This window comes from Lathyrus oleraceus, chromosome 7, assembly GCF_024323335.1.
Source record: "Lathyrus oleraceus cultivar Zhongwan6 chromosome 7, CAAS_Psat_ZW6_1.0, whole genome shotgun sequence".
Taxonomy (NCBI): Eukaryota; Viridiplantae; Streptophyta; class Magnoliopsida; order Fabales; family Fabaceae; genus Lathyrus; species Lathyrus oleraceus.
The window spans coordinates 49,577,444-49,604,692 of NC_066585.1; the positions used below are offsets into that span (position 1 = coordinate 49,577,444).

General features: G+C 36.7%; 1 protein-coding gene across 1 annotated transcript; it reads left to right on the top strand.

The window, feature by feature from the left end:
* Window positions 1-8,769: 8,769 nt before the first annotated feature.
* On the top strand, window positions 8,770-9,643 carry LOC127105078 (disease resistance response protein 206). Its single transcript, XM_051042244.1, has one exon. The coding sequence runs from the start codon at window positions 8,925-8,927 to the stop codon at window positions 9,477-9,479; it is 555 nt and encodes a 184-aa protein (XP_050898201.1). The 5' UTR covers window positions 8,770-8,924; the 3' UTR covers window positions 9,480-9,643.
* Window positions 9,644-27,249: the final 17,606 nt, after the last annotated feature.

Below are 27,249 nucleotides of genomic sequence, written 5' to 3' on the forward strand. Positions count from 1 at the left end.
AGCCAATTTTGATGTCATTTGTGATTCTTGCTCGATTCATGTTCATTGCTGTGTTTTAATGAAAATTATTGAGGGATTCTTGTTTGCCATACCATGCTGAACATTTGTGTATATTTAATTTTGGTTTCTGGAAAATTTTTGAGAAAACACGATTTGGGAAGATGATGTTGTTACTGTTGGATATAAACCCTAGTTCCATTGATACACTGCCCAAAATTTTGGATGAGAACGTATGCATGTTCACGGTAGAGCCATGCTAGCCAATCAAAACATTTTAATCCCTGGCCTGAAACGCGGTCGTTTGGTTTAATGACCCTCATATTTACATCCGTGCCACTCGGTCCATTAATAATTCAATTTAATTCATTTTAATTTCACATTTTATTGTCATTTGATCATCAATCTTTGAAAATTCATATTTCACTCATTTCAAATCCAATTTTCATGGGGTTTTTTGCATCATCTTCATTGTGATCTCTAGTTTTTTATCATTATTTTTACTGATTTTTTTGGATGAGTAATTTTTGAATGGCATTAGGGTTTGTGACATGTATGCATATTTTGTACACTTTGCCAAAACATTTGTGAAATGGTGATACTTTATCCAATGGCTCCCAAATTTTTTGTGCTTAAACTAGACACATTCATGGTGATTTTGGTGTAGAGTTTGTGAATTTATCATTGCTGGTTTGTGAGTTTTGATTTTTTGAATTAGGGTGTGACAATTTGTGTCACACCAATGATGTCTAACTTCATGATTTTTGGTACCATGCTTCCTGACCTCAAAATGGATTGAATTTTTGCATGATTGAGCTATTGTGTGTCTAGTTTACATGTGAATATTCTTGGAATTATTTGTGGCATTTCCTAATTGTTTGAGATTTTCTCCCCTGCTTGGTCATATGTTGACTTTTTGTGACACTTGTTCCCATTTCATTTGTGAAATTCTCATATTTTATTAGATGGACATGGAATTTTACATGAGATAACTAGACATCCTCATCTTTGCCATGGTTTTGGTCCCATTCATTTATCATACACCATCTCTGATTTATGATTTTTCTAAGTTGATACATGTTTGGTTGACTTCTTTGAGCATGTTCAAAATTGCTTTGACTTTCTGATTTTCATTGACTGCCTTCCACTTGTCCAAATGAGATGAAATTTGACATGCTTACCATGCTATGTGTTAGGATTGATCATGATTTATTTGGTGATTTTTGGAAATGTTTGAGATTGGTTTTGATGCAAGTCTTGCTGTTGACTTCTATGAGCTCCTAAATGCCATGTTTTGACTTAATTTGTTCATGAAATGATGATGATGATTGATATGAATGTGAACCCAATTGGTTTTGTTTCTTGATTGTTTGAACATGATTTTGGATACTTGTCCTTTGCTGTTTTGACTTTTTCATACCCTTTTGACCCTAGGCTTGCCCTAGTGGTCCTGTTACTCACGTTTGAGTTCATGTTTTCAGGTTGACCAACAAATGACCAATGAGACCAATTCTTTTTGATTGAGCTTGCTTGAATATCATTGACTAATTTGTTTGTTTTGTAGGTGGCTTGGCTCACATGCCTTAAGCCTTGTGCCTTGCACATTCATTTGCTTCTGACTGACTGTTGACTTCTGTTTCCTTTTGCTTTGTTTGAGGTTGTATACTAATGTCTGCTTGACTATTTCAGGTGCTTTTAGTTGCTTAGTTCCTTGTGAACTTTTGCTTTGCTTTGCTTGTATAAGCAATTTGCATTGAGGTATATTTCTAATCTTCATGTAGTCTGGAAGACCTGGCCTGTTACTTGGCCAGGCAACTGTCTGAAGTCCTCCTTAAGAGGCCATGTTTGTGGATGTTTAATTTTGTCCTTGCATAGAGTCGAAGACCTCCTAAGTGAAGAGGCAATTGGCAGAACCAAGGGATATGCAATCTATCCCCTGCTATTCTGTGTGTCATCTGCTCTGCTCACACCACTGTGTTGATGCATTGCAGATACAAACCCAAGATCTTGTACAATTGTACAGTTGAGTCAGTTTTAAATGTGTAGAAGGGTTCCCACTTTCTGAACCCACACATTCTTGTCTTAAGCTCTCCCAGGCCAGGGATAAGAGCTGTGAAGTCTTATCTTCACTCACCCTTCATCTGCTTCACCTTAGCCCCTCAATGGCAAGGTCAAGAGCACATTCACCCAGTTCCAGAGGTTTATTTGTTGAGGTTGATATGACCCCTCGACTAAAACCTAGCCTTGTTTGAGCCCTTTGCTTGTGTATAGTGTGTGCTACCTGTGCTTGTATGCTTGTTTGACTTGCTTCTTGTGCAAGTTAGGTTTAGTTTAGACTTGCTTCCTGTGCAAGTTAGGTTTTGCTTGGCTTGCTTCCTGTGCAAGTTAAATGTGTGTGTGGCTTGCTTCCTGTGCAAGTCATGATTAGGATAGGCTGGCTCCCTGTGCCATTTAGCTAGAAACCTTAACTTAGGGATGATTTTGCATGATAACATCTAGGCTCGAGTCGTAGTCTCCCTAGTTGTGTCTCCCTCTGTTATCTGGTTAGGCTAGTCCTTTATCCCTCTGTAGGGGAACTACGTCGCCCTGATCCTCATACCAGATGAGGTACGTAGGCAGGAGATGAGCAGATCTCTCCGGGCGCCTGTGTCTTTGTTTTGTCTTGTTGTGTGCTTGGAAGCTGATGTAAGTCCATCGAGTGGCATTTGGGTTCCAGTGTGGGTTTGTTGGTTCGGATGCTGATGTAAGTCCAGTGATTGGCATTCAGGCTCCACATTTGCCTTTGCCTGTGTCGGTTTGTGTGCGTGTCAGCCGAGCTACGAATGCTCTGATTCTCCTTCGTCCAAGGAGATACGTATGCATAGGATGCGACATCCTAGCGAGCATGTGTTTTCCCCAGTCCGAACTACTTCGACTCTGATGTCTATGCCTGATAGACTAAGTAGGCCCAGGATGCGATATCCTGCCGAGTCAGTTTCAGTCTTGTTTGTTCCTTGTGTCTCTTTCAGCCAGTATTTTTGTGTGTGTGTGAGCAGTGTTTTAGCAACCATTTTCCTTCCTATTGTGCGTGGATCCCGTCGAGTACGACGGATGCGTAGGGGTGCTAATACCTTCCCTTCGCATAACCGACTCCCGATCCCATTCTCTTTGGTCGCGAGACCATGTCTTTTCCAGGTTTACTCTGAGCGTTTCCTTTCCCTCTTTTGGGATAAATAACGCACGGTGGCGGCTCTGTTGTTCTTGTTTTCCCGCCGGTTTTTCGCGTGATGCGACAACTGGCGACTCTGCTGGGGAACTAAGAGAAGTTGACCTATGCTGGTCCATCTTCCCTAAGCGAGTCTCTCCTAGCGCTCTCTAGGTTAGGGTTTGGTTGCTTTATGTTGTGTTTATTTATTGCATTCATTATTTACTGTTTGCATTCATTGTCTATTGTTTGCATTTATTGTTTGCATTAATGTTTGCATTCATATTCATCTGTTCACCTGGCTGGTTGTCTGTTTCTCTCTGTTGGGGTGGGAGTTACATGAGGTAAAAGGCCCAATACCCAAGCCATGAGTGAAATCTAGGATACTTAGGAATAGAGTGATTCATGGGAAGCGGGTGGTATTGCGCCACTTAGCGGAACATTGATATCACGAGCAGTTCAGACCCTGGTGGGACATTATCGTTACATACTTCAGGTGTGTATATGATGATGTTCTGCGAAAGGTTATTTATGCTGCGTTTCTCTCGACCTTACCCTGGCCTAGACGACACCCGTGAGTGGGGAGGGGATGATCATTATTACAGGTACAGTTGGTGACTCGTTGGTGACTTGTTGGTGACTTGTGATCCTGTTGGTGACTATTGGTTCAGAAGTTTGGGGTCTCAGATGACTTTGGGTTTCAGATGAATTTGTGGTTCCGAGTTCAAGTCGAAGCTTTGATCCTGTGTTCTGAGAGACACAGCCAACCAGTCGTGTCTGCATCATTTGCATCATAGCATATTTATTTTTCAAAAGAAACGCAATAAAAAAAGATACAGAAAAAAAAAAAGAAAAAAAAAAGAAAGAAAAAGAGAAAAAAAACTAATCCCTGCATGCATATCATTTCTCAGGTACATTCCAGATCTTGTTCACTGATAGAGATGGCAACAGTCCCAGAGTTGAAGCGGCACTTGCGTATAAAACTAGGAGCTTCCTACTTGCTGCAACTAGCATCACCAATAACTACCACAGTATGATCATTCTGGAAGCTTGCACTGCTAAACCTAACAGGATTGAACTTCTTATGCATCTTCGAACTTGATTAACTTGTTGAAGGGTGATAACCAAGGCTAAATCGGTCATGCTTCTTAGCCACGTTAATAATCTGACCCCAACCGGAGAGAGGACCCTTCTCAAGGGTTTCCCTGGTGTTTCTCACTGAATATAAATCCACTACTGATGATTCATCCTGATTGGAGGTAGAGGTAGTAACGTCTTCAGACTCTAAACAATGGAGTGGGACCTTAATTATATCCTCTTGTGTCTTAACATATCTGAACGACGATAACTCGCTAACCAAAAAATATTCCTCACCATAGACAATAACTAACTTATCCTCAAACATGAACTTTAGCTTCTGATGCAGTATGGAAGTCACTGCCCCAACATCATGAATCCATGTCCTACCCACTAAGAAGTTATAATCTAGATTAATGTCCATTACCTGGAAAGTAATGGTCAATTGATGTGGCCCCACACAAATGGGTAGATCAACCTCACCAATGACTTGTCTTCTAGAGCCATCAAAGGCTCTTACAATCAACACCTTGGCTTTCATCTTGGATCCCTCTACTTGCAATTAACTTAATGTATTTTTGGGCATTACATTAAGTGAAAAGTCTGTATCAACCAGGACTCGTGAGAGCAAGGTATCTACACATGTGAATGATATACGCAACGCTTTATTGTGGACATTCCCCTACAGAGGTAGCTCAACCTCATTAAATCCTAAATATTTGTTGGCAGTGATATTAACAACCACGTCATCAAGTTGATCAACCGTGATGTTTGGCACTACATGGGAAATATTTAGAACTTTCAACAGCGCTTTTTGATGAGCCTCCAAACTCAACAGCAAAGATAAAATTGAAATCTTAGAGGGGGTTTGACCCAACTACTCAACAATCTTCAAGTCATTTTTCTTTATTAGCTTGAGGAATTCCCGACCTTCCTCAACAGTGATACACTTCTTGTGACCTTTAATTAGTTCACATTCATCCACCATCTCTTTACCTTTAGAATTCTCAGCTTCTACAACTTTGCTAGGAGCCCCTTTTGCCATAGACAGAGCACTTGTCACAACCGGAGTGGTAGAAATAGATGCCCATATGTTTGGAGGAGGAGTGGGAACAAACTTATCTTTATGAGGGACAATTGTAGATGATGGGGACACTGGGAGTGCATTTTAGATAAAATGCAATCTAGGCATTAGAAAAACAAATTTTCCTTTCCACATACATAAGTTGTAGTATGATATCTCCAAGGCACTTCCTTGGTGTCTTGATATGGGAAAGGACCAGGAACACAAATGTGGATAGGTTGGATCCTCCTAGGAGGAGCTTCAATAATAGAGACTTCATCCACAACCCTTAATCTCGAAAACTACACACTTCTCTGATTCATCAAACTTTGGACACATTCCTTCAACATAACACAACTATCAGGATCTGAATCACAAACAACACAATCATCATGTATACCTTCAAGAAAACAATGTTCCCAAAGCTTTTCTACAACCACTGTCATGGGAGTATTCACATCAGCAACCCCTCCGACTGATTTTGTACCTTCTTCCTTGATAACTACACTGAATCCGACACCTTATGGGTAGGTAGAAGGTTCTTTTTCACATTAGAATTTTCTTCTGAAAAAGAGAAGATCTCCTGGTCTTTTAGCTCTTGAACCATTGCTTTAAGAGGCCAACAATCTTTGGTAAAATGCCCTATATGGCCGACATGGTAGGCACATGAAGCATTAGGGTTATATATTGCATGATAAGGAGGAATAGTTGGTGGAATCGCCTTTGGTACAATAGCCCCCACATGGACCAGATAAGGTACCAACTGAGGATAAGGTACATGAATTTGGTCACACTGAGGACACCTTCCATTCTGATTGCAATTACCATGACGATTCTACCATTGACCTTGACCCCAATTACCCTAAGCAGGTTATTGATTCTGATCAGATTGAGCCAGTGAAGGCTACTGATATTGAGGATATTGAGCTTGAGAAGGATGTTGAACTTGATTTTGAGGTTGATATTGAAAAGGTTGTTACTGATATTGAGCGACAGCAATATACAGGTATGAATAAAACAGCATGGGAGCTTCAAACTGAGGGTGGACATTTGCCATTATATAACTTGTTTCCCATTCTTTCTTCTTTGAAAACCCACCTAGTGTCTTCTAGGCTATTGTTTGCTGACTAGCATTGCCATCAATCTTTCCTGATTTTAACCCATTTTCAATTCTCTCCCCAATGGTTACTATATCAGCGAAGTTGGAAGACGAATTGCCAACCATCTTTTCAAAATAGAGACCTTGGAAAGTGCCCATGAATATGTTAATTAAATCATTGTTCGAGAGTGTTGATCTAACACGGGAAGCCATCTCGCGCCACCTCTGCTCATACTCCTTAAACGTTTCACTGGTCTTCTGAGACTGATTTTGTAGTTGCAACCTAGTGGGAGCCATATCCAGGTTGTATTTGTACTATTTCAGAAATGCCTCGGACAAATCCTTCCATGATCTGATCTTGTTGTGTTCCAAACTCGTATACCAATCCGGGGAAGCCCCAGATAGGCTGTCCTAAAAGCAGTGTATGAGCAACACATCATTGTTAATGTACATTGTCACATGGCTTAGGGGACAACTCAAGCCCTTATACTTCGATAAATATGGTACTTTGAACTTCTGGGGAAGCACCACATTAGGAACCAAACACAACCCTTTGGCATCCATGCCATAAGCTGAGAAGCCTTCCATAGGTTTCATCCTTTCAACCAACAATTGATAGTATGTTGGCTTAGCTGGACTAGCACTAACGACACCTTGACTGGTAGGTCGAAGATAAGTTTGTTGGTTGGAGAACTGAATAGCTTGAGCAGGCACAGACTGAGGCATACTGAGGATACATCTGATGTGGATACGTGAAATCGGGAGGAACAGTCTGAGCACTAGAATTCACATCATGAGTAAATTGTCCTCCAGTTTTAACATTGGGAGAAAATGGTGCCCTAGATTGTGCAAACTGGAGTGCAGGTTTAGCAGGAACATGTGTCATCATAGTAGCATATTCCTCAAGGTGTGTAACTTCCACTCTGAAAACCTCATTGGCATCATAACACCATTTTTACTAGCGAATAAACACTTGACATCAAAGAAGTTTCTACAATGAAAATGATGATCACACCAAGGGATCAAATATCTGAAGACTCCGTTGAACAAAAGAACAAGTCGCTTCAAGATTCAATAAATATGTAAAAAAAAAAAAAGGAGAACGGGATGCCAACTCGAAATTGATTTGGACTATATAGTAGTATTAAAATAGATATATTATTGACAATTTTTACAATATTAATACCGTAATTCATATAGATTAGTGTATAATTTATATATTTATTTAAGCAGAACGTGTTGTTAGGACTTAAATATTTTTGGATGGACAAGAGTCGGAAACTTTTCTAAAAAACTTATGATAGATTTATTTTGTTTACAATATTTAACAATATTTAATTTAATGAATAAGTCTAACTGAGACTATAGAGCGCCGGCTTAATGGACGAAATCTTAACCTACTCACTCCCATACATGCATGTGATCAAACATAATTTTATACATTATTAATATTACAATGTATAATTTATATATTTATTTAAGTATAACGTGCTCTTAAAAATAATACTACTCACTCCCAAACATAATTTTTTCTGTCCTATCTATCACTTTCAAAAAGAACCATTATCTTCTTTCGTTGTTTTCTTTGAAGGAAAAAGAAGGATACAATTCTCTCCTGGCTAGATTTATTTTTAGTATACACATGTATTCATAATCACATAGGAAAAAAGTTAATATATTAAATTAACCTTTTGGAGCCCACACTGAAAATTGTTTTTTTCTTAAACTTTTTTAATGTTTTAGATTGTGCTTTTGTCAAACTTTCAAATTCCAGTTTGAATTATTGTGTTTGGTACATTTATATAGAGTTTCGTTTTGATTTTAATTAAATCTTCTAGATATTGAGTTGAGTTACATAAATTTTTACTACGACTTCAATTGAATTTTTTTTTGTCATCAGGGTTAGATATTGAGTTATTAAAAAATTAATGGGTTGGTTATTAAGTTGTCAATTAAAATAAAATTATATATATATATATATATATATAATATATATATATATATATATATATATATATATATATATATATATATATATATATATATATATATATATATATATATATATATATATATATTTTGAGAGAGAGAGATTTAAAAAATAATATAAAAATACACATACAAAAATTGCATCACTACCAATTTTTAAGTAACAAAATTCATTTTTTAATTAGATTCGGAGATATAATGCTAGTATTATTAAAATTTTGTATAATTAATGAGTTATATGATTTTTTTATTAATATATCACATAGCCACCTCTAACCTCAATTGACCAAACATCATGGTCTTATAAGAGAATTTGAGTTATATATCTTCCAATTTTGTATAACATTCTTTGAAAGAAAAATAAATAAGTTTGTCCTATGTATAACAATTGTTTTCAAAGAATTAAATTAAGATTTTTCTTCTTCTCTTATAAAAGGGCATGCACTACAACCATAGTCTAAACCAAGTTCTTCTACTCCCTCTTTACTTTCAAGTTCCAATAGCTAAGAAATAAAATGGGTTCCAAACTTCCATTACTATTTGTTTTTGTGATGTTGTTTGCTTTAAGTTCAGCAATTCCAAACAAGAGAAAGCCATATAAACCATGCAAAAACCTAGTCTTTTATTTTCATGACATACTTTACAATGGAAAGAATGCAGCAAATGCAACATCAGCAATAGTAGCAGCTCCAGAAGGTGTTAGTTTAACTAAATTGGCACCTCAATCCCACTTTGGTAACATAATAGTTTTTGATGATCCTATCACATTAAGCCATAGCCTTTCTTCAAAACAAGTTGGAAGAGCACAAGGGTTTTATATTTATGATACCAAAAACACATACACTTCTTGGCTTAGTTTCACTTTTGTTCTTAATAGCACTCATCATCAAGGAACCATTACTTTTGCTGGAGCTGACCCAATTGTCGCCAAAACTAGAGATATTTCTGTCACTGGTGGTACTGGAGATTTCTTTATGCATAGAGGAATTGCTACTATTACCACTGATGCCTTTGAAGGCGAGGCTTATTTTCGACTTGGTGTTTATATCAAGTTCTTTGAGTGTTGGTAACTATCAAATTAAGTACTAATTGCTATAGTAAAAGCAATTAAATTTGAAGTTAAATTGTTGTTGTGTCTTTTCATGTTGTGTTTTTAATTAATTAGCCCATAAAGTATACTCTCTGTACTTTTTTATTGTCTAAGATTATTATCAATAAATGAAGATTCTATTAACTATTTTTTTTAATATAAGCATATTACTTTTTCATATTGACTTATAAGATAAATAAATTTTTGTCAACATTATTTTTCGAACAACACAGAAATTATAAATGACATTGAATCGACATAAGTAGCTAAGCACACACATGTAAATGAAACCGTGTAGGAGGATTGGAAGAGTTACTAGCTGAAGTGGGTGAGGATTGAGTCTGACAGTTGCTATTTTCCTGGTCTAAAAGTCCATGGCGAACGCCATGAGTGCAAAATTGGTAGAACGTGGGTTACAAGGTCCACGACGAACGCCATGGCCTCATGGTGAACGCCATGAGTGCTGAGTTGCACCCTTCTTTGACTTTTCTTTGTGCTTAGGTGGTTCCATAACTGCCATGTCATGGCAAACGCCATGAGGGCAAAATTTTCTCTTTTCTCTGTACTTTGTATTTTCTTCCCGGTTTCTCACACGGACGCTCCTACATGAAAAATACCTGAAATAAACACAATATACCAGCCTAAAACCCTAAAAAGGAAATAAAATGGACTAAAATGACATGTGTATCGAGTCAAAAATATGATACATTTCATGGGTATCAAATTCCCCCATACTCGAACTTTTGCTTGTCCTCAAGCAAACTGCTACATACATGTAAACCTTTGAAAAATGCAACATTATAATGTAAAGACTTAAAATATCTAGCATTAAAATACTCATACTTGAAAACAAAATCCATTTCAGTTAAAATTGACTTGATATGTACTAATCGCACACCAAGGATATCGTAAAAACACAATTATTCAATTATGTGGTCACAAACCTCCCTCATATGCAAACCAATATGAATCATGCTATTAGGCCCAAACCTAACTTAATCATCCTCTTTTTTGTCCTTTTTCATTCTAGTGCAATCACATTAAGCCTGTTATCCTTTCACACTCATAGTAGGAAAATTTGTTAGTGACTATGATCCTATTATTTCTTTCTTTTCTTGCGTACTTTAGCTTAATTCATTATCAAATAGAAGGACCAGATACCGTTCGGATAAATGACCAGGTGATGGTCACCTAACTTAGAATGAACATTCTCCTTTTTTATTCATTTTCTTCTTCTTTTAAGCTCATGATCATTCACTTATTTGCATCAACTTCCCTACGTAGTGTGTGCTTAGCATGATGTTGACTGCTTAGAACTACTTAAGGACTATTAGAGAATGAGAACTCAAGACTATGTACATAATAGGTACTCAAATCAATCTTTATAATTGGGAGCCTTGAGGTGTTGTAAGATACTGATTTTGTACAGTTTTCCAAAGTCTCCTCAATCTAACCTCGATTTCATTTATAGCCTATATACTCTCTAATCATGCAACAAATTTTCAAGTCTTATAAAGAAAAAATTTGGGTACGACTCAAGAAATTGGAAGAATCAATAAACAACAAGAAACCACGCATAAAGACTCGAAAACACATGCATTGACTAAACTAACCTAACAATTAAACTAAAAATTTATGGTAAACATCTAATTAACATGAAATAAACTAGAAAAACAGTAAATCTAACTAGAAAGCAATAAAAAAAAAGCAATAAAGTTCCTCCCCCACACTTGAACCAAACATTGTCCTCAATATTTTGATAAAAGTGGGAAAAGGAAAAAAGAACCTGGATAAAATCTGTGAAGGTATCAGTGTCAGGCGCGACGTAGGCCTTGACCTTAGTTCCAACCTCCTCGTCCATCTTGCCCACCCCTACCATATCCACCACGCCCATGTCCGCCATCCATCTGGACCTGTAAGCCAGTCAACCTCCTAGATAAGGAATCCAACTCGTGGTTTCGGTGTTCTTCAGCTGCTTGCGAAAATCGGAGGTGCTCTAGCATCTCTTGGTGGATGTGTTCCATGGACTTCTGAAAAGTTTTCCATTGTTGGGCCTACTCTACCATGGTGGTTTGTGATGTATGGATCTGCTTAATGTTACTAACCATGGTGTTCTATGATGCTCTCATGTGGCGCACACGCCCTAAAAGTGAGGTCTAGGTAGCCTAGATCAACTGCATATTATCCATCATATATGTTCTAAAAGCTTGCATCTAAGCCATTTTCTCCATGATATTAGTTTGGTCTATTTACATTTGATGCATATGTTGCATCATATCTATATGTTGTTAATGCATGGCATAAATCAGGATGTCACACTCGATATCTATGGCATTCCGGGTGTGCATCTCGCTAAGTAAGTCATGAAATGTAATGTGTGCGGCTCGGGTAGAAGTACCTACAAAATGGTTAGAAAATGAGGTGTTATGTGTGCAGATGAATCAAGAATAAGGGGGAATGGTGTGGTGGTGGCTCATGTACTGGAGAGCCTCACTCTCTATGGTCATACTCATCATCGGTGGCACCATCAGCATTGACATTCTTAGGGTCATCCATGGGCACCGGTCAGGCCTTAATACCAGCATTCAGGTTATAAATCCAATTTATCCCTATTTTTCACATCGATATGGTTCGGGAATGGTAAAATAATACTAGACACCTTTCTATTACCAATTATCAGTGAATATTTCTCATCCCTTCTATTTTTAATTAACTGCATATGGCGACATTCATCAATATTTGTCGCATCTCGAAAAATACGATTCCTCGCGATGGTCGCGGAAAAATTTAATGTTCGAACAGAGTCGCCACCAAAATTTATTTATCCCAATGAAGGAATAGTAAAATATCGATAAAACCTTTTGGGAATGGAATAATGGTCGTCGCAACCATATTCGGGTTCGGGAGTGGATTTCGTAAGGGGAAGGTATTAGCACCCCTTACGTCCGTTGTACTCAACGGGAACCTTTTAGTTCTAATGTGTGTTTTGTGTGTTAATTTATGTTTGTTTGTTATCTTTGGGTTATAAGATATTGAAAAATAGAAATGGACGAGAACCTCAGAAAGGAGAAAGGGGAGGTTTTTTATTAGTGTGCTCGCGAAGATACAACAATCTCCTGCCTACGTATCCTTATGGTATAATAAGGAAATCAGAGCATTCGTAGTTCGGGGAACTACGGTTGGTTGGCGTGTTTTAGTGAACAATTGTTTTAAATCGCGTTCTAACGGCTAAACGCTGGCTTGTCTACTCTCGGCGGAGGCTTAAGCATCGGTTTGTTGTGCGCATTAGAAAGGATTAACAGTGTTCTTTCTGAAAAGAGTTTTGGTCACACGGGGGTGACAAGTTAAATTAATGTATTGAATGTTTTATTTGATTGGTTATGATCGCACGAGGGCGAGAAAAGATAGGTTTGATGTGTTGAGATATTTTTGTTGGATGACGATTACTCGGATATTCGAGTAAGACAACTCGTATCCTAACAGTCGGGAAAGGGAATAGAAGACTCTAGACCGCTTTCTGTTTCATCCTTAATTGTAAAAGGATTTGATGATAATTAAGGTGTTTTGAATGGATGACGAATACTTGGATAATCGAGTAAGACAACTCGTATCCTAATAATCGGGAAAGGGAATAGAAGACTCTAGACCGCTTTCTGTTTCATCTGAGTGATTATGAAAATTGGTTTGTGTATGGTTGATGTTTTTTTTAGAATGAACGACAAGTGCTTGAATGACTGAGTAAAACAACTCATATCCAAGCATTTGAGAAGAGGAATTGAAAACTCAAGACCATCTCCCTTTTCGTATAGTTTGTTATGAAAATGATTTGATTAAATTGTATGTTTGTAAAAAATGACAACTGTTCGACTGTCCGAGTAAGAGAACTCGTATTCGTCCAATTGAGGAGTGAAGTTGAAAACTCAAAGTCATCTCCCGTTTCATTTTTCTATTATGAAAATGTTTTGATTTAATCGGGGTTTGGAAGTTTGTAGAGGAACGACAATTATTTGACTGACCAAGTAAGAGAACTTGTATTCAAATAATCGAGGAGAAAAATTGAAGACTCAAAGTCATCTCCCTTTTTGTTTTGTTATTATGAAATAGTTTGATTTAATCGGGGTTTGGAAGTTTGTAGAGGAACGACAATTATTTGACTGACCAAGTAAGAGAACTTGTATTCAAATAATCGAGGAGAAAAATTGAAGACTCAAAGTCATCTCCCTTTTCGTTTTGTTATTATGAAATAGTTTGATTTGCTTAAGTGGATTAGACATGACGACTATTTGACTAACCGAGTAAGAGAACTCGTATTCAAATAATCAAGGAGAGGAGTTGAAAACTCAAAACCATCCCCCTTTTTATTTCCCAAATGAAATGGTATTTGATTGTGATTGGATACATTAATTTAATTTTTAATAAAAATACTCGACATCGGATCAAGGTTTTAATTTGTGTTTATGAATGAAATGAATTTTATTTTAGTGTATTGTTCTTCTACTCGATTAATTAATAACCGAATAGGTCTCATTGTAAGAAAGCCCAAGAGTAAGCTATACGAGGTTGATGGCGATGCTTAAAAGCGATCGACTCACAAAGGTATGGAAATGGGCTTGACTTGGAATCAAGAACTGTGTTTTAAATGGTTTAATGATTTGATGATGAAATGGGATGAAATTGAATTTCTTACTATGAAGATAATGTACAATCAAAATTTAACTAATTAATTTTAATTACAATCAAAAGATATAAGTGACAATTGTCGATTTATCAAACGGAATCGGTGTGCTCAAAACCGGTTTGTACGAAATGACAACACAATTAATGTCATTCGTAAGATCATAACTCGGTGAAATGTTCGATAAATGTATTGACACAAGGAGGCATAACGACATTGAATGGTCGGATCCAAGGGTTTAATTCAATTCAAAATGCAATGAAATACGATAGTAACACCCAATTTATTTACAAGATTGCTCTCAGCATGTTACAAATCTCACCAAACGATAATGTACATAAGCAATTAGTAATTGAAAAAATCAACAAAATTATTTATGGTTTTTGCTGATCACTTTAGCCATAGGATTAACATATGTTTTAAAATAAAATATTGACATGCATTTCTAGCCATTACTACTGGAACTAGTAAAACAAATGTAACCGGCAATGTTTTCTACGGTAACAAAAAAAACTCTTTAAAATCCAATTCTTATTTCAAACTCCTTACTAACTGTAACTTATAAAATAATATATAATACTATAACTTATAAAGTAGTATATTTTGCATTTCAAACCACAGCATAGCATGCATGATTAAATCCAAAATCAAACCATTACATTGATACAAGCAAATCAACTTCACCATGACTTAACAGAGGTAGTAATTTTAACAAAGAGGGAAAATGAAATAAACACCAACATCCAAAAAATCATTTACAGTAATGTTAAAATCTACATGAAGGCTCATAAATTTCAACGTATGCGACATAATACCGGTGTCAAATGTTCATCAGCATAGATCCGATTCCGACACCGAAATGTAAGCAACAACAGCACATAAACCATTTGCAGTATTACAAAGTGTGGTGGCTATACTCAAACTTTAAACATATATACACAGTGAAAATCAAGCACCAGCAAATTTCAAATGCTGATGTAAAAAAAACGCAGGTACCTAACAAAATTGAAATATAGAAGAAATTTGTGTTTACCCTCGTATGTTCGCAGCTCCCACTCGATATCGCACGAGACCGATGGTGTGAATTCAACACACGACACCGCAATGCCTTTAACGAAACATAACTCCGCATAAGATTCGTTAGCTAGTCATCCATGTAAGACTTGGGAACAAATTTGAAAAACTCCCCTGCTGAACCAAGCTAGTAAAAGCAGCGGATTTAGAAGTGACGGACGGAAGGTGTCTCAGGATCGAAAACAAGATGCACGGCGGCGGTTGACCAATGAAGATGGCGTTGCGGCGTGCGGACGGTAGAGGGTGTGGAAAGGTGGTTCGTAGCAGCGATTTGCCGGTGTGTGTCGGCAACGATGAAAAAGGGTGTCGTCGGAGGGTGTGGCCTCCGGTGGTGGTGTGCGTTGAAGAAGATGAAGTATAGCTTCGCCGGAAGTTGTCGGCGGAGGGTGTTGGTGAAGGAAAAGAGGATGGGGGAGCGGTGAAGAAGAGGGACAATGCCTCCTCCTTTTTTCGTTTTTTTCTCTGTCTGTTATAGTAGAGAGAAAGAGTTAGTGTTTAGGAAGGGTGAGAGGTAACGTGAGGAAGAGAATTTTCTTCTTTTTCATTGCTCAGCCCGAGATAAAGTGGACACAGAGCATTTGAGTGGGTGCCGTGTGTTGAGAGAGATGGAGGTAGCGTGAAGGTCAGAGATACGCAAGCTGGATACCAGTCGTCAAAAAGAGAATCCAATGTAAATTTTATTTTATTTTTGATGAAAACAATTACTATTATAAAAAAATTCCTATTAAAAATTTCTAATAACTATTTTGATTTGTTGAATAATTAACCTAATAAAAATAGTGATCAATTATAAATATAAGTCGGATATAAATTTGCTCAGAAAATTAAATCAGACACATTAAAATGATCAGCACAAAATATACTTATTGAAAAAATAAAGCGTTTCTTCAAATACTGAAATAAATTTTCACCGGTTAAAAGCCTCAGGCGGGTCAAAATGCAACCGAAAAGTCGCTGAAAAATATAACGAGCACACCAGGTTAAACTACGTGAACCGTAGATTAATAATACTGATGTCTGTAATTTTAATTCTGAAACTTTTTACCCGCTGATTTTACATGTTCTTGAGAAATGATTTAACCAATTTGTCTGTATTTTCAATAAATTTATTCTGAATGATATTTTAGGTTTTATTCATGATGAAATGTATGTCATGTTGTGCGTATGATGCAAATAAAAAAATGAAATCAGATTTACGAAAATTTAAATATGGCCGGACAAAATTGGGGTATGACAGCTGCCCCTATTTAATTAACTTGAACCAGAAGGTAAGAATGAAAACAGTCTTCATACATTCGTAGTGGAAGGTAATTAAATACGAAAAGACCCAAATTTTGTCCTTTGAAATGCAAGGAAGAAATGCAAAAAATGCAGTGAGAAATACAATAAGAAAAATTATCAAAAAGGTAAAATGAAACAGTCGAGACTCTCTAAGAATCGTCAGAACAACATCTTAGATGTCATAATCGAGATATTCTGGTAATGGAATGATACCTCAACTAAATCTCAAGACTTTTCCCGGATGCTAGAGCAGTATCTCTAAAAAGTCTGGCATGAGACTCTTCATATTGATGAAGCAGCATCTCAACAGTAAAAATGAGATTCTCTGTATCGAGTCGAGGGAGCATCTTATCTGATAGAATTAAGATATTCCAGCAAGGGAAAGATACCTTAATAGAATCTAAGACTCTCCGAGGATATTAGAGCAGTATCTCTAAAAAATGCTGAAATGAGACTCTTCATATTGATGAAGCAGCATCTCAAACAGTAAAAATGAGATTCTCTGTATCGGGTCGAAACAACATCTTATATGATAGAATTAAGATATTCCAGCAAGGGAAAAATACTTTAATTGAATCTAAGACTTTCCGAGGATATCAGAGCAGTATCTCTAAAAAAATCTGAAATGAGACTCTTCATATTGATGAAGCAGTATCTCGAATAGTAAAAATGAGATTCTCCGTATCAAGTCGAAACAACATCTTATATGATAGAATTAAAATATTCCAGCAAGGGATTTTTTTTTTTAATTGAATCTAAGACTTTCCGAGGATACTTAGAGCAGTATCTCTAAAAAATTAGAAATGAGACTCTTCATATTGATGAAGCAGTATCTCAAACAGTAAAGATGAGATTCTCTGTATTGAGTCGAAGCAGCATCTTATATGATAGAATTAAGATATTCCGAACAAGGGAATGATACCTTAATTGAATCTAAGACTCTCCGAGGATACTTAGAGCAGTACCTCTAAAAAAATCTGAAATGAGACTCTTCATGTTGATGAAGCAGTATCTCAAACAGTAAATATGAGATTCTCTGTATCGAGTCAAAACAGCATCTTATATGATAGATTTAAGATATTCCGAACAAGGGAATGATACCTTAATTGAATCTAAGACTCTCCGAGGATACTTAGAGCAGTATCTCTAAAAACAAAAATGAGATTCTTCAAATGAATGAAGCAGTATCTCAAACAGAGAAATGAGATTCTTCATATAAATGAAGCAGTATCTCGAATATTCGTCTGTTGGGGGAATTTTTAAGAAAAGACTCCTTTTGAGGGAGATTTACTAGAAATGCTCTGCAGGGGGAAAAGCTCATAAGAGGCTTTTTAGGGTAACCTCTGCTTTGGGGAGCAATGATTGTAAAGAAAAAAGATGGGAATATCATTATTAATCATAAAATTGAAAAATGATTTGCTGAGAAATAATCCCACGAGCATATGCAGGGTAATAACTTCATTTGGAAGTGAGAAATGTCCAAGATACACATGAATGACCTTGGATCCTAATATTTTACATTTGATTTTTATATAATATTCCACTTTAGGTGGGAATACCATGCATGGGATGATGCATGAGATGCATGCAAGTATGCAATTGCTGGGGATATTTGGGATGTTCATGTAGGAATGCGAATGATTTTTTTGTTTTTTTGAAATTCCCATTTTGTGGGAGTGTTATGCATGAGTATGCTGATGATTGATATGACTGCGTTTTTTTTAATTTTCTATTTGGTAGGAAAACCATGTATGGATGATTCGTGTGATGCATGTGGGAATGCAACTGGGTAATTGGATATTTTTATAGGGTTTAATTCTTGATTGCCAATGAGGTTGGACTTTAAATGGGAACTGCCAGATGAGAACTGTTGAAGGAGATTGAATTGCCAGATGAGGACAACACTCGAAGGGTATGTTACCAGACGCGAACTGGTGAAAATAATTGAAATGTCAAACGGGACTGAATTTGTTTTTGTTTGTCAGGCGGGAACTGAGTTTTTTTAAAATAGGCTACCAGACGAGAACTGGTGAAAATAATTGACTACCAGACGAGAACTGGTATTAAGAGATAATTTACCAGACGAGAACTGGTATTTGGCAAATGATTTGTCATGCAAGAACTGATTTTTGATATAGTTCGCCAGACAAGAACTGGACTTTGAAAATAAATTGCCAGACGAGAAATGGACTTTGGAAATAAATTTCCAGATGGGAACTGGGCTTTGAAATGAATTGTCAGACGGGAACTGGGTTTTGAAATAAATTGTCAGACGGGAACTGGGCTTTTGAAAAAGGTTGCCAGACGGGACTGGGCTTTGAAATAAATTTCCAGACGAGAACTGGACTTTATAATAAATTGCCAGACGGGAACTGGGCTTTTGAAAAAGGTTGCCAGACGAGAACTGGGCTTTGAAATAAATTGCCAGACGGGAACTGGACTTTGAAATAAATTTCCAGGCGAGAACTGGACTTTGAAATGGTCAAGCGATGTTGGGCTTTGGTGTCAGATTTTGTATTTCAAGGCTTTTTGATGTCAGGTTCATGTTATGGGTTATGCATGATAAATGATATGATATGCATGGCTTTATTCTAGAGCAAAGCGACATGACTAATGCATGATGATGATTTATTTAATGATTTGCAGGTTTTCAAAATGCCCATGTATGGGTGTTGGAAGATAAGGTTCTTTCCAGAAAGGCTTTTGTCTGTCAAAAGGTTATTTTATGGGGGGATATCATGATTCCCCGACACTCATCTTGAACTCTGCATTCGCTGACTTACGAAAAAGCTTTTGCTTGAACTGCTTAAAAACATGGAGAGGACTCACTCTTGTATGGCTCATCTTGCCCCAATGTGATGGGTCTATGCAAAATGTTTACCTCGAAAGGATTTTGAAAGCAATTGTACCATAATTTAGAGATGGATTGCCCCAGAATTTTGATCCATGAAAGGATTTATCCTTGGTTAACCGACTCTTGGAGTGGTTGAATTTTCTGTGCACTTGAGGTAGCTTGCCCCGGTATGAGCGTTGAAGCGACTTAACTTACCCTCACTGAACATTGAAGGGGTCTTCCCCTGGCCACAAGAACCTCTAGGTGATCTGCCCCTAGTTAATAGAGTCCTGAGATGATTTGCTCTGGATCAACTGATTCTTGAAATGATTTGCACATTTATTAACAGATGTTGGAGACTGTTTAAGACTGACCAATTCTTGGAGTAATCTTCCTATGATCAACTGATGTTTAGGTGGCATGCACCTGATTTGTGGGTTATGAGGTAGTCTTGATTCGGGTTAGTACCAACGAATGTCCAAGTTCCTCTAATTGTTCCTTATTGTTGGAATTTCCCTGACGTCAAGTACTGACTTGCAGTTAAAATTGCTTGTTCAGAAATGGTAATTTTAATGCGATAGTCATGCAAGTTTTGAAAAGAATTTATTTGAATGATGTGACAATGTGTGATGAGTGAACCATTTTAATCCAAACGCAATGATAATTTATCAATGCGAAGGATAAAACAAGAAGATTGTACCAAAGTAAAAGATTAGCAAATTTTTAGGAGTCAGTTTACGCAACCTTGATGTAGTATGATTTCGGAATAAACCCTACTTCAATTAGGTCTTTTAAGGGTTGTAACGTGGCTTGGTTCACGGTTATCGAAACAAAGGATATGAGGCTCAAAATTGTTTTTGTACCCACCCTTCTTCTTGATAAACTCCAGTCCTATGCTCAGTTAATTCGCCATACACATTCAACTTTAAGAGAGTTTGCAGGTGTAAGATCTCTTGAAATGACAGACACTTTATTTTGCTCTTCATGGATATTGGTGACCCTTTGATTCTTGATATGGTGGTCACTAAATCTTGTTTTTATTTTGTTGAGGGTTTTCGTGACCTCCTTTGATTTTTGTTTTGATCCCTAACTTTTGCATGGACTGCTTTTTGAAGCTTTAGTCCATCGGGATTGCTCCGGTTCTTGCCTAAGTCTCCTTTTGGGGTATCGACTTAGCAGGCTTTTGTATTTTATTTTTTAGAATTGTGACTGCCAAGTCATTGGTCATTTGAAGAACAATCCAAAATAACCTTTGGATTTTGCCTGGTTCCTTTGACACTTTAGGATGTGTGCGAAGAAAGGCATGTAGTCGATCCACATACTGGATATTTCATCTTGTAATTTGAATGCATAGTCATATTAACTGAACACTACCCTGCCCCAGGTTTAATGTAAGGTTTTTTTAGATCCGAAAGATACTCCTACTTCAGGCTCGAAGTGGTTGACTAGGGATTAACTCCTTATCTCTCCAGTGTTTGGGAATTTGAAACAATGCCTGTACACCATCAGCAAAATTTTATCCGAAAGCATATAGTCAGCAATTATGGGTAACTTGTTTTCGTCATCCTCCCTCAAATCTTTGCTAAAATGAAGGTTATGATAAAGAAAAGTGAATGGGAGAAACACTGATGTATTTTTGTTTTTGATATAAGTGAAGAAAAATGAGCGAATGCGAGATAATTAATACAAAACATGCATCATTACTTCATCAATATTACCATTAAAAACAACAATGTTTAAACACAAGCAGCTTTTAACAACAAGGAAACTACAAATGCAAAAATAGAAACAAATCAGTCCAACGATTGCCAGTGTTGAGGATGTCTTCCTTTTTTGATGAAACTATCATAGCTTCCACAAGTTGGTCTAGCTGATTTTTCATCGAGTCCACATCTCCTCCCAATGCAATATGACTTTGCTCCAACGGATCCATGATCTTTCAAGAGCTACTTCAAGTCTGATATGAGTATCGGGAAATCAACTGCAGGCTATGGACGAAGGGTGGATGAGTTTTTTGGTATTTATTTTTTTGGTGAAAAATGATATGCAATGCATGACGATTGCAGATGCAATGATACGTGTATGGGTGTAGTGACATGTTTAGGATCACAGGTTCAAGGTGTTTTTAGATAGATCAGAATAACAGGTAAATAATGGGTATCTCTGGTTAATGGGACCCCATGGGTAGGCTCTACAGTTGGTAGGTTCCTAGAGTCACGAATATTTCTTGAGAACGTCACTGCCGTGACGAAGACTCGTCGGAAAATAGTATCCTTAAGAAGATCACGTCTAGGTGAGGTCTTTGTATTATCCCAACAAGGAAAACACCATGAGGATTCTACTATTCGACTCTCGAGTCCAAGGTTCTAACAAGGTTCTCAGAGTCATAGATCGAGGTTGTAAATATTACTGTAAGATAGTAATACGTCCAAGGGATCTCATCTGATTGGGGCTTTCGTATTAACCCAACAAGTCTGAAACTATGTAGGTTAATACTACATAACCGCCGGATATAGTGGGTTAAAAGGTCCCTAGAGTCATTGATCCATCTTGAGAATACTATCGTCGTGACAAAGACTCATCGGGCAATAATATCTCAAGAGAATCTCCTCTAGGCGGGGTCTTCGTTTCTTCCCAACAAGGAAGACTCCTTGTGGGCGCCCACTACGCGACCACCAACTTAATCTTATGGTTTTTCTCAGACTCGGGTGGAGAGCCTATCTCACAAAGTATCACCAACCAGAGAACCCCAAATAAGACATAGTCAATAAATCACAATATAATAAATAATTATGACAGAATAATAATAGCAGAATAAAAAAAAATAACAGATAAACAAACGAGATTAACACACAATACAGAAACTGAACTAAACTAGGCTTCACTCTCTTTTTCTTGGAGCTATTCCCCAGCAGAGTCGCCATCTGTCGCATCTTGAAAAATACGATTCCTCGCGATGGTCGCGGAAAAATTTAATGTTCGAACAAAGTCGCCACCGAACTATTTATCCCAATGAAGGAATAGGAAAATATCGATAAAACCTTTTGGAAATGGAATAATGGTCGTCGCAACCATATTCGGGTTCGGGAGTGGATTACGTAAGGGGAAGGTATTAGCACCCCTTACGTCCGTTGTACTCAACGGGAACCTTTTAGTTCTAATGTGTGTTTCGTGTGTTAATTTATGTTTGTTTGTTATCTTTGGGTTATAAGATATTGAAAAATAGAAATGGATGAGAACCTCAGAAAGGAGAAAGGGGAGGTTTTTTATTAGTGTGCTCGCGAAGATACAACAATCTCCTGCCTATGTATCCTTATGGTATAATAAGGAAATCAGAGCATTCGTAGTTCGGGGAACTACGGTTGGTTGGCGTCTTTTAGTGAACAATTGTTTTAAATCGCGTTCTAACGGCTAAACCCTGGCTTGTCTACTCTCGGCGGAGGCTTAAGCATCAGTTTGTTGTGCGCATTAGAAAGGATTAACAGTGTTCTTTCTGAAAAGAGTTTTGGTCACACGGGGGTGACAAGTTGAATTAATGTATTGAATGTTTTATTTGATTGGTTATGATCGCACGAGGGCGAGAAAAGATAGGTTTGATGTGTTGAGATATTTTTGTTGGATGACGATTACTCGGATATTCGAGTAAGACAACTCGTATCCTAACAGTCGGGAAAGGGAATAGAAGACTCTAGACCACTTTCTGTTTCATCCTTAATTGTAAAAGGATTTGATGATAATTAAGGTGTTTTGAATGGATGACGAATACTCGGATAATCGAGTAAGACAACTCGTATCCTAATAATCGGGAAAGGGAATAAAAGACTCTAGACCGCTTTCTGTTTCATCTGAGTGATTATGAAAATTGGTTTCTGTATGGTGGATGTTTTTTTTAGAATGAACGACAAGTGCTTGAATGACTGAGTAAAACAACTCATATCCAAGCATTTGAGAAGAGGAATTGAAAACTCAAGACCATCTCCCTTTTCGTATAGTTTGTTATGAAAATGATTTGATTAAATTGTATGTTTGTATAAAATGACAATTGTTCGACTGACCGAGTAAGAGAACTCGTATTCGTCCAATTGAGGAGTGAAGTTGAAAACTCAAAGTCATCTCCCATTTCATTTTTCTATTATGAAAATGTTTTGATTTAATCGGGGTTTGGAAGTTTGTAGAGGAACGACAATTATTTGACTGACCAAGTAAGAGAACTTGTATTCAAATAATCGAGGAGAAAAATTAAAGACTCAAAGTCATCTCCCTTTTTGTTTTGTTATTATGAAATAGTTTGATTTAATCGGGGTTTGGAAGTTTGTAGAGGAACGACAATTATTTGACTGACCAAGTAAGAGAACTTGTATTCAAATAATCGAGGAGAAAAATTGAAGACTCAAAGTCATCTCCCTTTTCGTTTTGTTATTATGAAATAGTTTGATTTGCTTAAGTGGATTAGACATGACGACTATTTGACTAACCGAGTAAGAGAACTCGTATTCAAATAATCGAGGAGAGGAGTTGAAAACTCAAAACCATCCCCCTTTTTATTTCCCAAATGAAATGGTATTTGATTGTGATTGGATACGTTAATTTAATTTTTAATGAAAATACTCGACATCGGATCAAGGTTTTAATTTGTGTTTATGAATGAAATGAATTTTATTTTAGTGTATTGTTCTTCTACTCGATTAATTAATAACCGAATAGGTCTCATTGTAAGAAAGCCCAAGAGTAAGCTATACGAGGTTGATGGCGATGCTTAAAAGCGATCGACTCACAAAGGTATGGAAATGGGCTTGACTTGGAATCAAGAACTGTGTTTTAAATGGTTTAATGATTTGATGATGAAATGGGATGAAATTGAATTTCTTACTATGAAGATAATGTACAATCAAAATTTAACTAATTAATTTTAATTACAATCAAAAGATATAAGTGACAATTGTCGATTTATCTAACGGAATCGGTGTGCTCAAAACCGGTTTGTACGAAATGACAACACAATTAATGTCATTCGTAAGATCATAACTCGGTGAAATGTTCGATAAATGTATTGAAACAAGGTGGCATAACGACATTGAATGGTCGGATCCAAGGGTTTAATTCAATTCAAAATGCAATGAAATACGATAGTAACACCCAATTTATTTACAAGATTGCTCTCAGCATGTTACAAATCTCACCAAACGATAATGTACATAAGCAATTAGTAATTGAAAAAATCAACAAAATTATTTATGGTTTTTGCTGATCACTTTAGCCATAGGATTAACATATGTTTTAAAATAAAATATTGACATGCATTTCTAGCCATTACTACTGGAACTAGTAAAACAAATGTAACCGACAATGTTTTCTACGGTAACAAAAAAAACTCTTTAAAATCCAATTCTTATTTCAAACTCCTTACTAACTGTAACTTATAAAATAATATATAATACTATAACTTATAAAATAGTATATTCTGCATTTCAAGCCACAGCTACGGGAACTTGTAAAACAAATGTAACCGGCAATGTTTTCTATGGTAACCAAGAAAAAACTCTTTAAAATCCAATTCTTATTTCAAACTCCTTACTAACTGTAACTTATAAAATAATATATAATACTATAACTTATAAAGTAGTATATTCTGCATTTCAAGCCACAGCTACGGGAACTTGTAAAACAAATGTAACCGGCAATGTTTTCTATGGTAACCAAGAAAAAACTCTTTAAAATCCAATTCTTATTTCAAACTCCTTACTAACTGTAACTTATAAAATAATATATAATACTATAACTTATAAAGTAGTATATTCTGCATTTCAAACCACAACATAGCATGCATGATTAAATCCAAAATCAAACCATTACATTGATACAAGAAAATCAACTTCACCATGACTTAACAGAGGCATTAATTTTAACAAAGAGGGAAAATGAAATAAACACCAACATCCAAAAAATCATTTACAGTAATGTTAAAATCTATATGAAGGCTCATAAATTTCAACGTATGCGACATAATACCGGTGTCGAATGTTCATCACCATAGATCCGATTCCGACACCAAAATGTAAGCAACAACAGCACATAAACCATTTGCAGTATTACAAAGTGTGGTGGCTATACTCAAACTTTAAACATATATACATAGTGAAAATCAAGCACCAGCAAATTTCAAATGCTGATGTAAAAAAAAAACGCAGGTACCTAACAACATTGAAATATAGAAGAAATTTGTGTTTAACCTCGTATGTTCGCAGCTCCCACTCGATATCGCACGAGACCGACGGTGTGAATTCAACCCACGACACCGCAATGCCTTTAACGAAACATAACTCCGCATAAGATTCGTTAGCTAGTCATCCATGTAAGACTTGGGAACAAATTTGACAAACTCCCCTGCTGAACTAAGCTAGTAAAAGCAGCGAATTTGGAAGTGACGGAAGGAAGGTGTCTCAGGATCGAAAACAAGATGCACGGCGGCGGTTGACCAATGAAGATGGCGTTGCGGCGTGTGGACGGTAGAGGGTGTGGAAAGGTGGTTCGTAGCGGCGATTTGCCGGTGTGTGTCGGCAACGATGAAAAAGGGTGTCGTCGGAGGGTGTGGTCTCCGGTGGTGGTGTGCGTTGAAGAAGATGAAGTATAGCTTCGCCGGAAGTTGTCGGCGGAGGGTGTTGGTGAAGGAAAAGCGGATGGGGGAGCGGTGAAGAAGAGGGACAATGCCTCCTCCTTTTTTCGTTTTTTTTCTCTGTCTGTTATAGTAGAGAGAAAGAGTTAGTGTTTAGGAAGGGTGAGAGGTAACGTGAGGAAGAGAATTTTCTTCTTTTTCACTGCTGAGCCCGAGATAAAGTGGAGACATAGCATTTGAGTGGGTGGTGTGTGTTGAGAGAGATGGAGGTAGCGTGAAGGTGAGAGATACGTAAGCTGAATACCAGTCGTCAAAAAGAGAATCCAATGTAAATTTTATTTTATTTTTGATGAAAACAATTACTATTATAAAAAAAATCCTATTAAAAATTTCTAATAACTATTTTGATTTGTTGAATAATTAACCTAATAAAAATAGTGATCGATTATAAATATAAGTCGGATATAAATTTGCTCAGAAAATTAAATCAGACACATTAAAATGATCAGCACAAAATATACTTATTGAAAAAATACAGCGTTTCTTCAAATGCTGAAATAAATTTTCACCGGTTAAAAGCCTCAGGCGGGTCAAAATGCAACCGAAACAGTCGCTGAAAAATATAACGAGCACACCAGGTTAAACTACGTGAACCGTAGATTAATAATACTGATGTCTGTAATTTTAATTCTGAAACTTTTTACCCGCTGATTTTACATGTTCTTGAGAAATGATTTAACCACTTTGTCTGTATTTTCAATAAATTTATTCTGAATGATATTTTAGGTTTTATTCATGATGAAATGCATGTCATGCTGTGCATATGATGCAAATAAAAAAATGAAATCAGATTTACGAAAATTTAAATATGGCCGGACAAAATTGGGGTATGACAATATCTAGGGAAGGAATGGATAAAGGGTCTAGTGTAGCAAGCTCTGCTTCTACGCCTAATGTTCCAACTATGAAGATAATCACTCCTCCAAAAGAAATATGCCCCTTCTTAGTAATGTGAACTGCTTTCATATGGGCCAGCATAAACAAGGCTAAATTAACCCGTGTAGGTACAAAAATATAATGAATATAAAACAATTTTTTTGCATTGATCCTACTTTTTTTTCTCCCGACCAAAAATGGTCGGGTTATGGACATGAGTTGCGTTATTTATCTCAAAGATATCAGCAAGATTTTCGGTTAATTGTTCCCAGAAATAACCAAACTTGTGTGCCCAATCAGTGTCTAACGGGGTCTCACAAACGATACCTTCATCATAA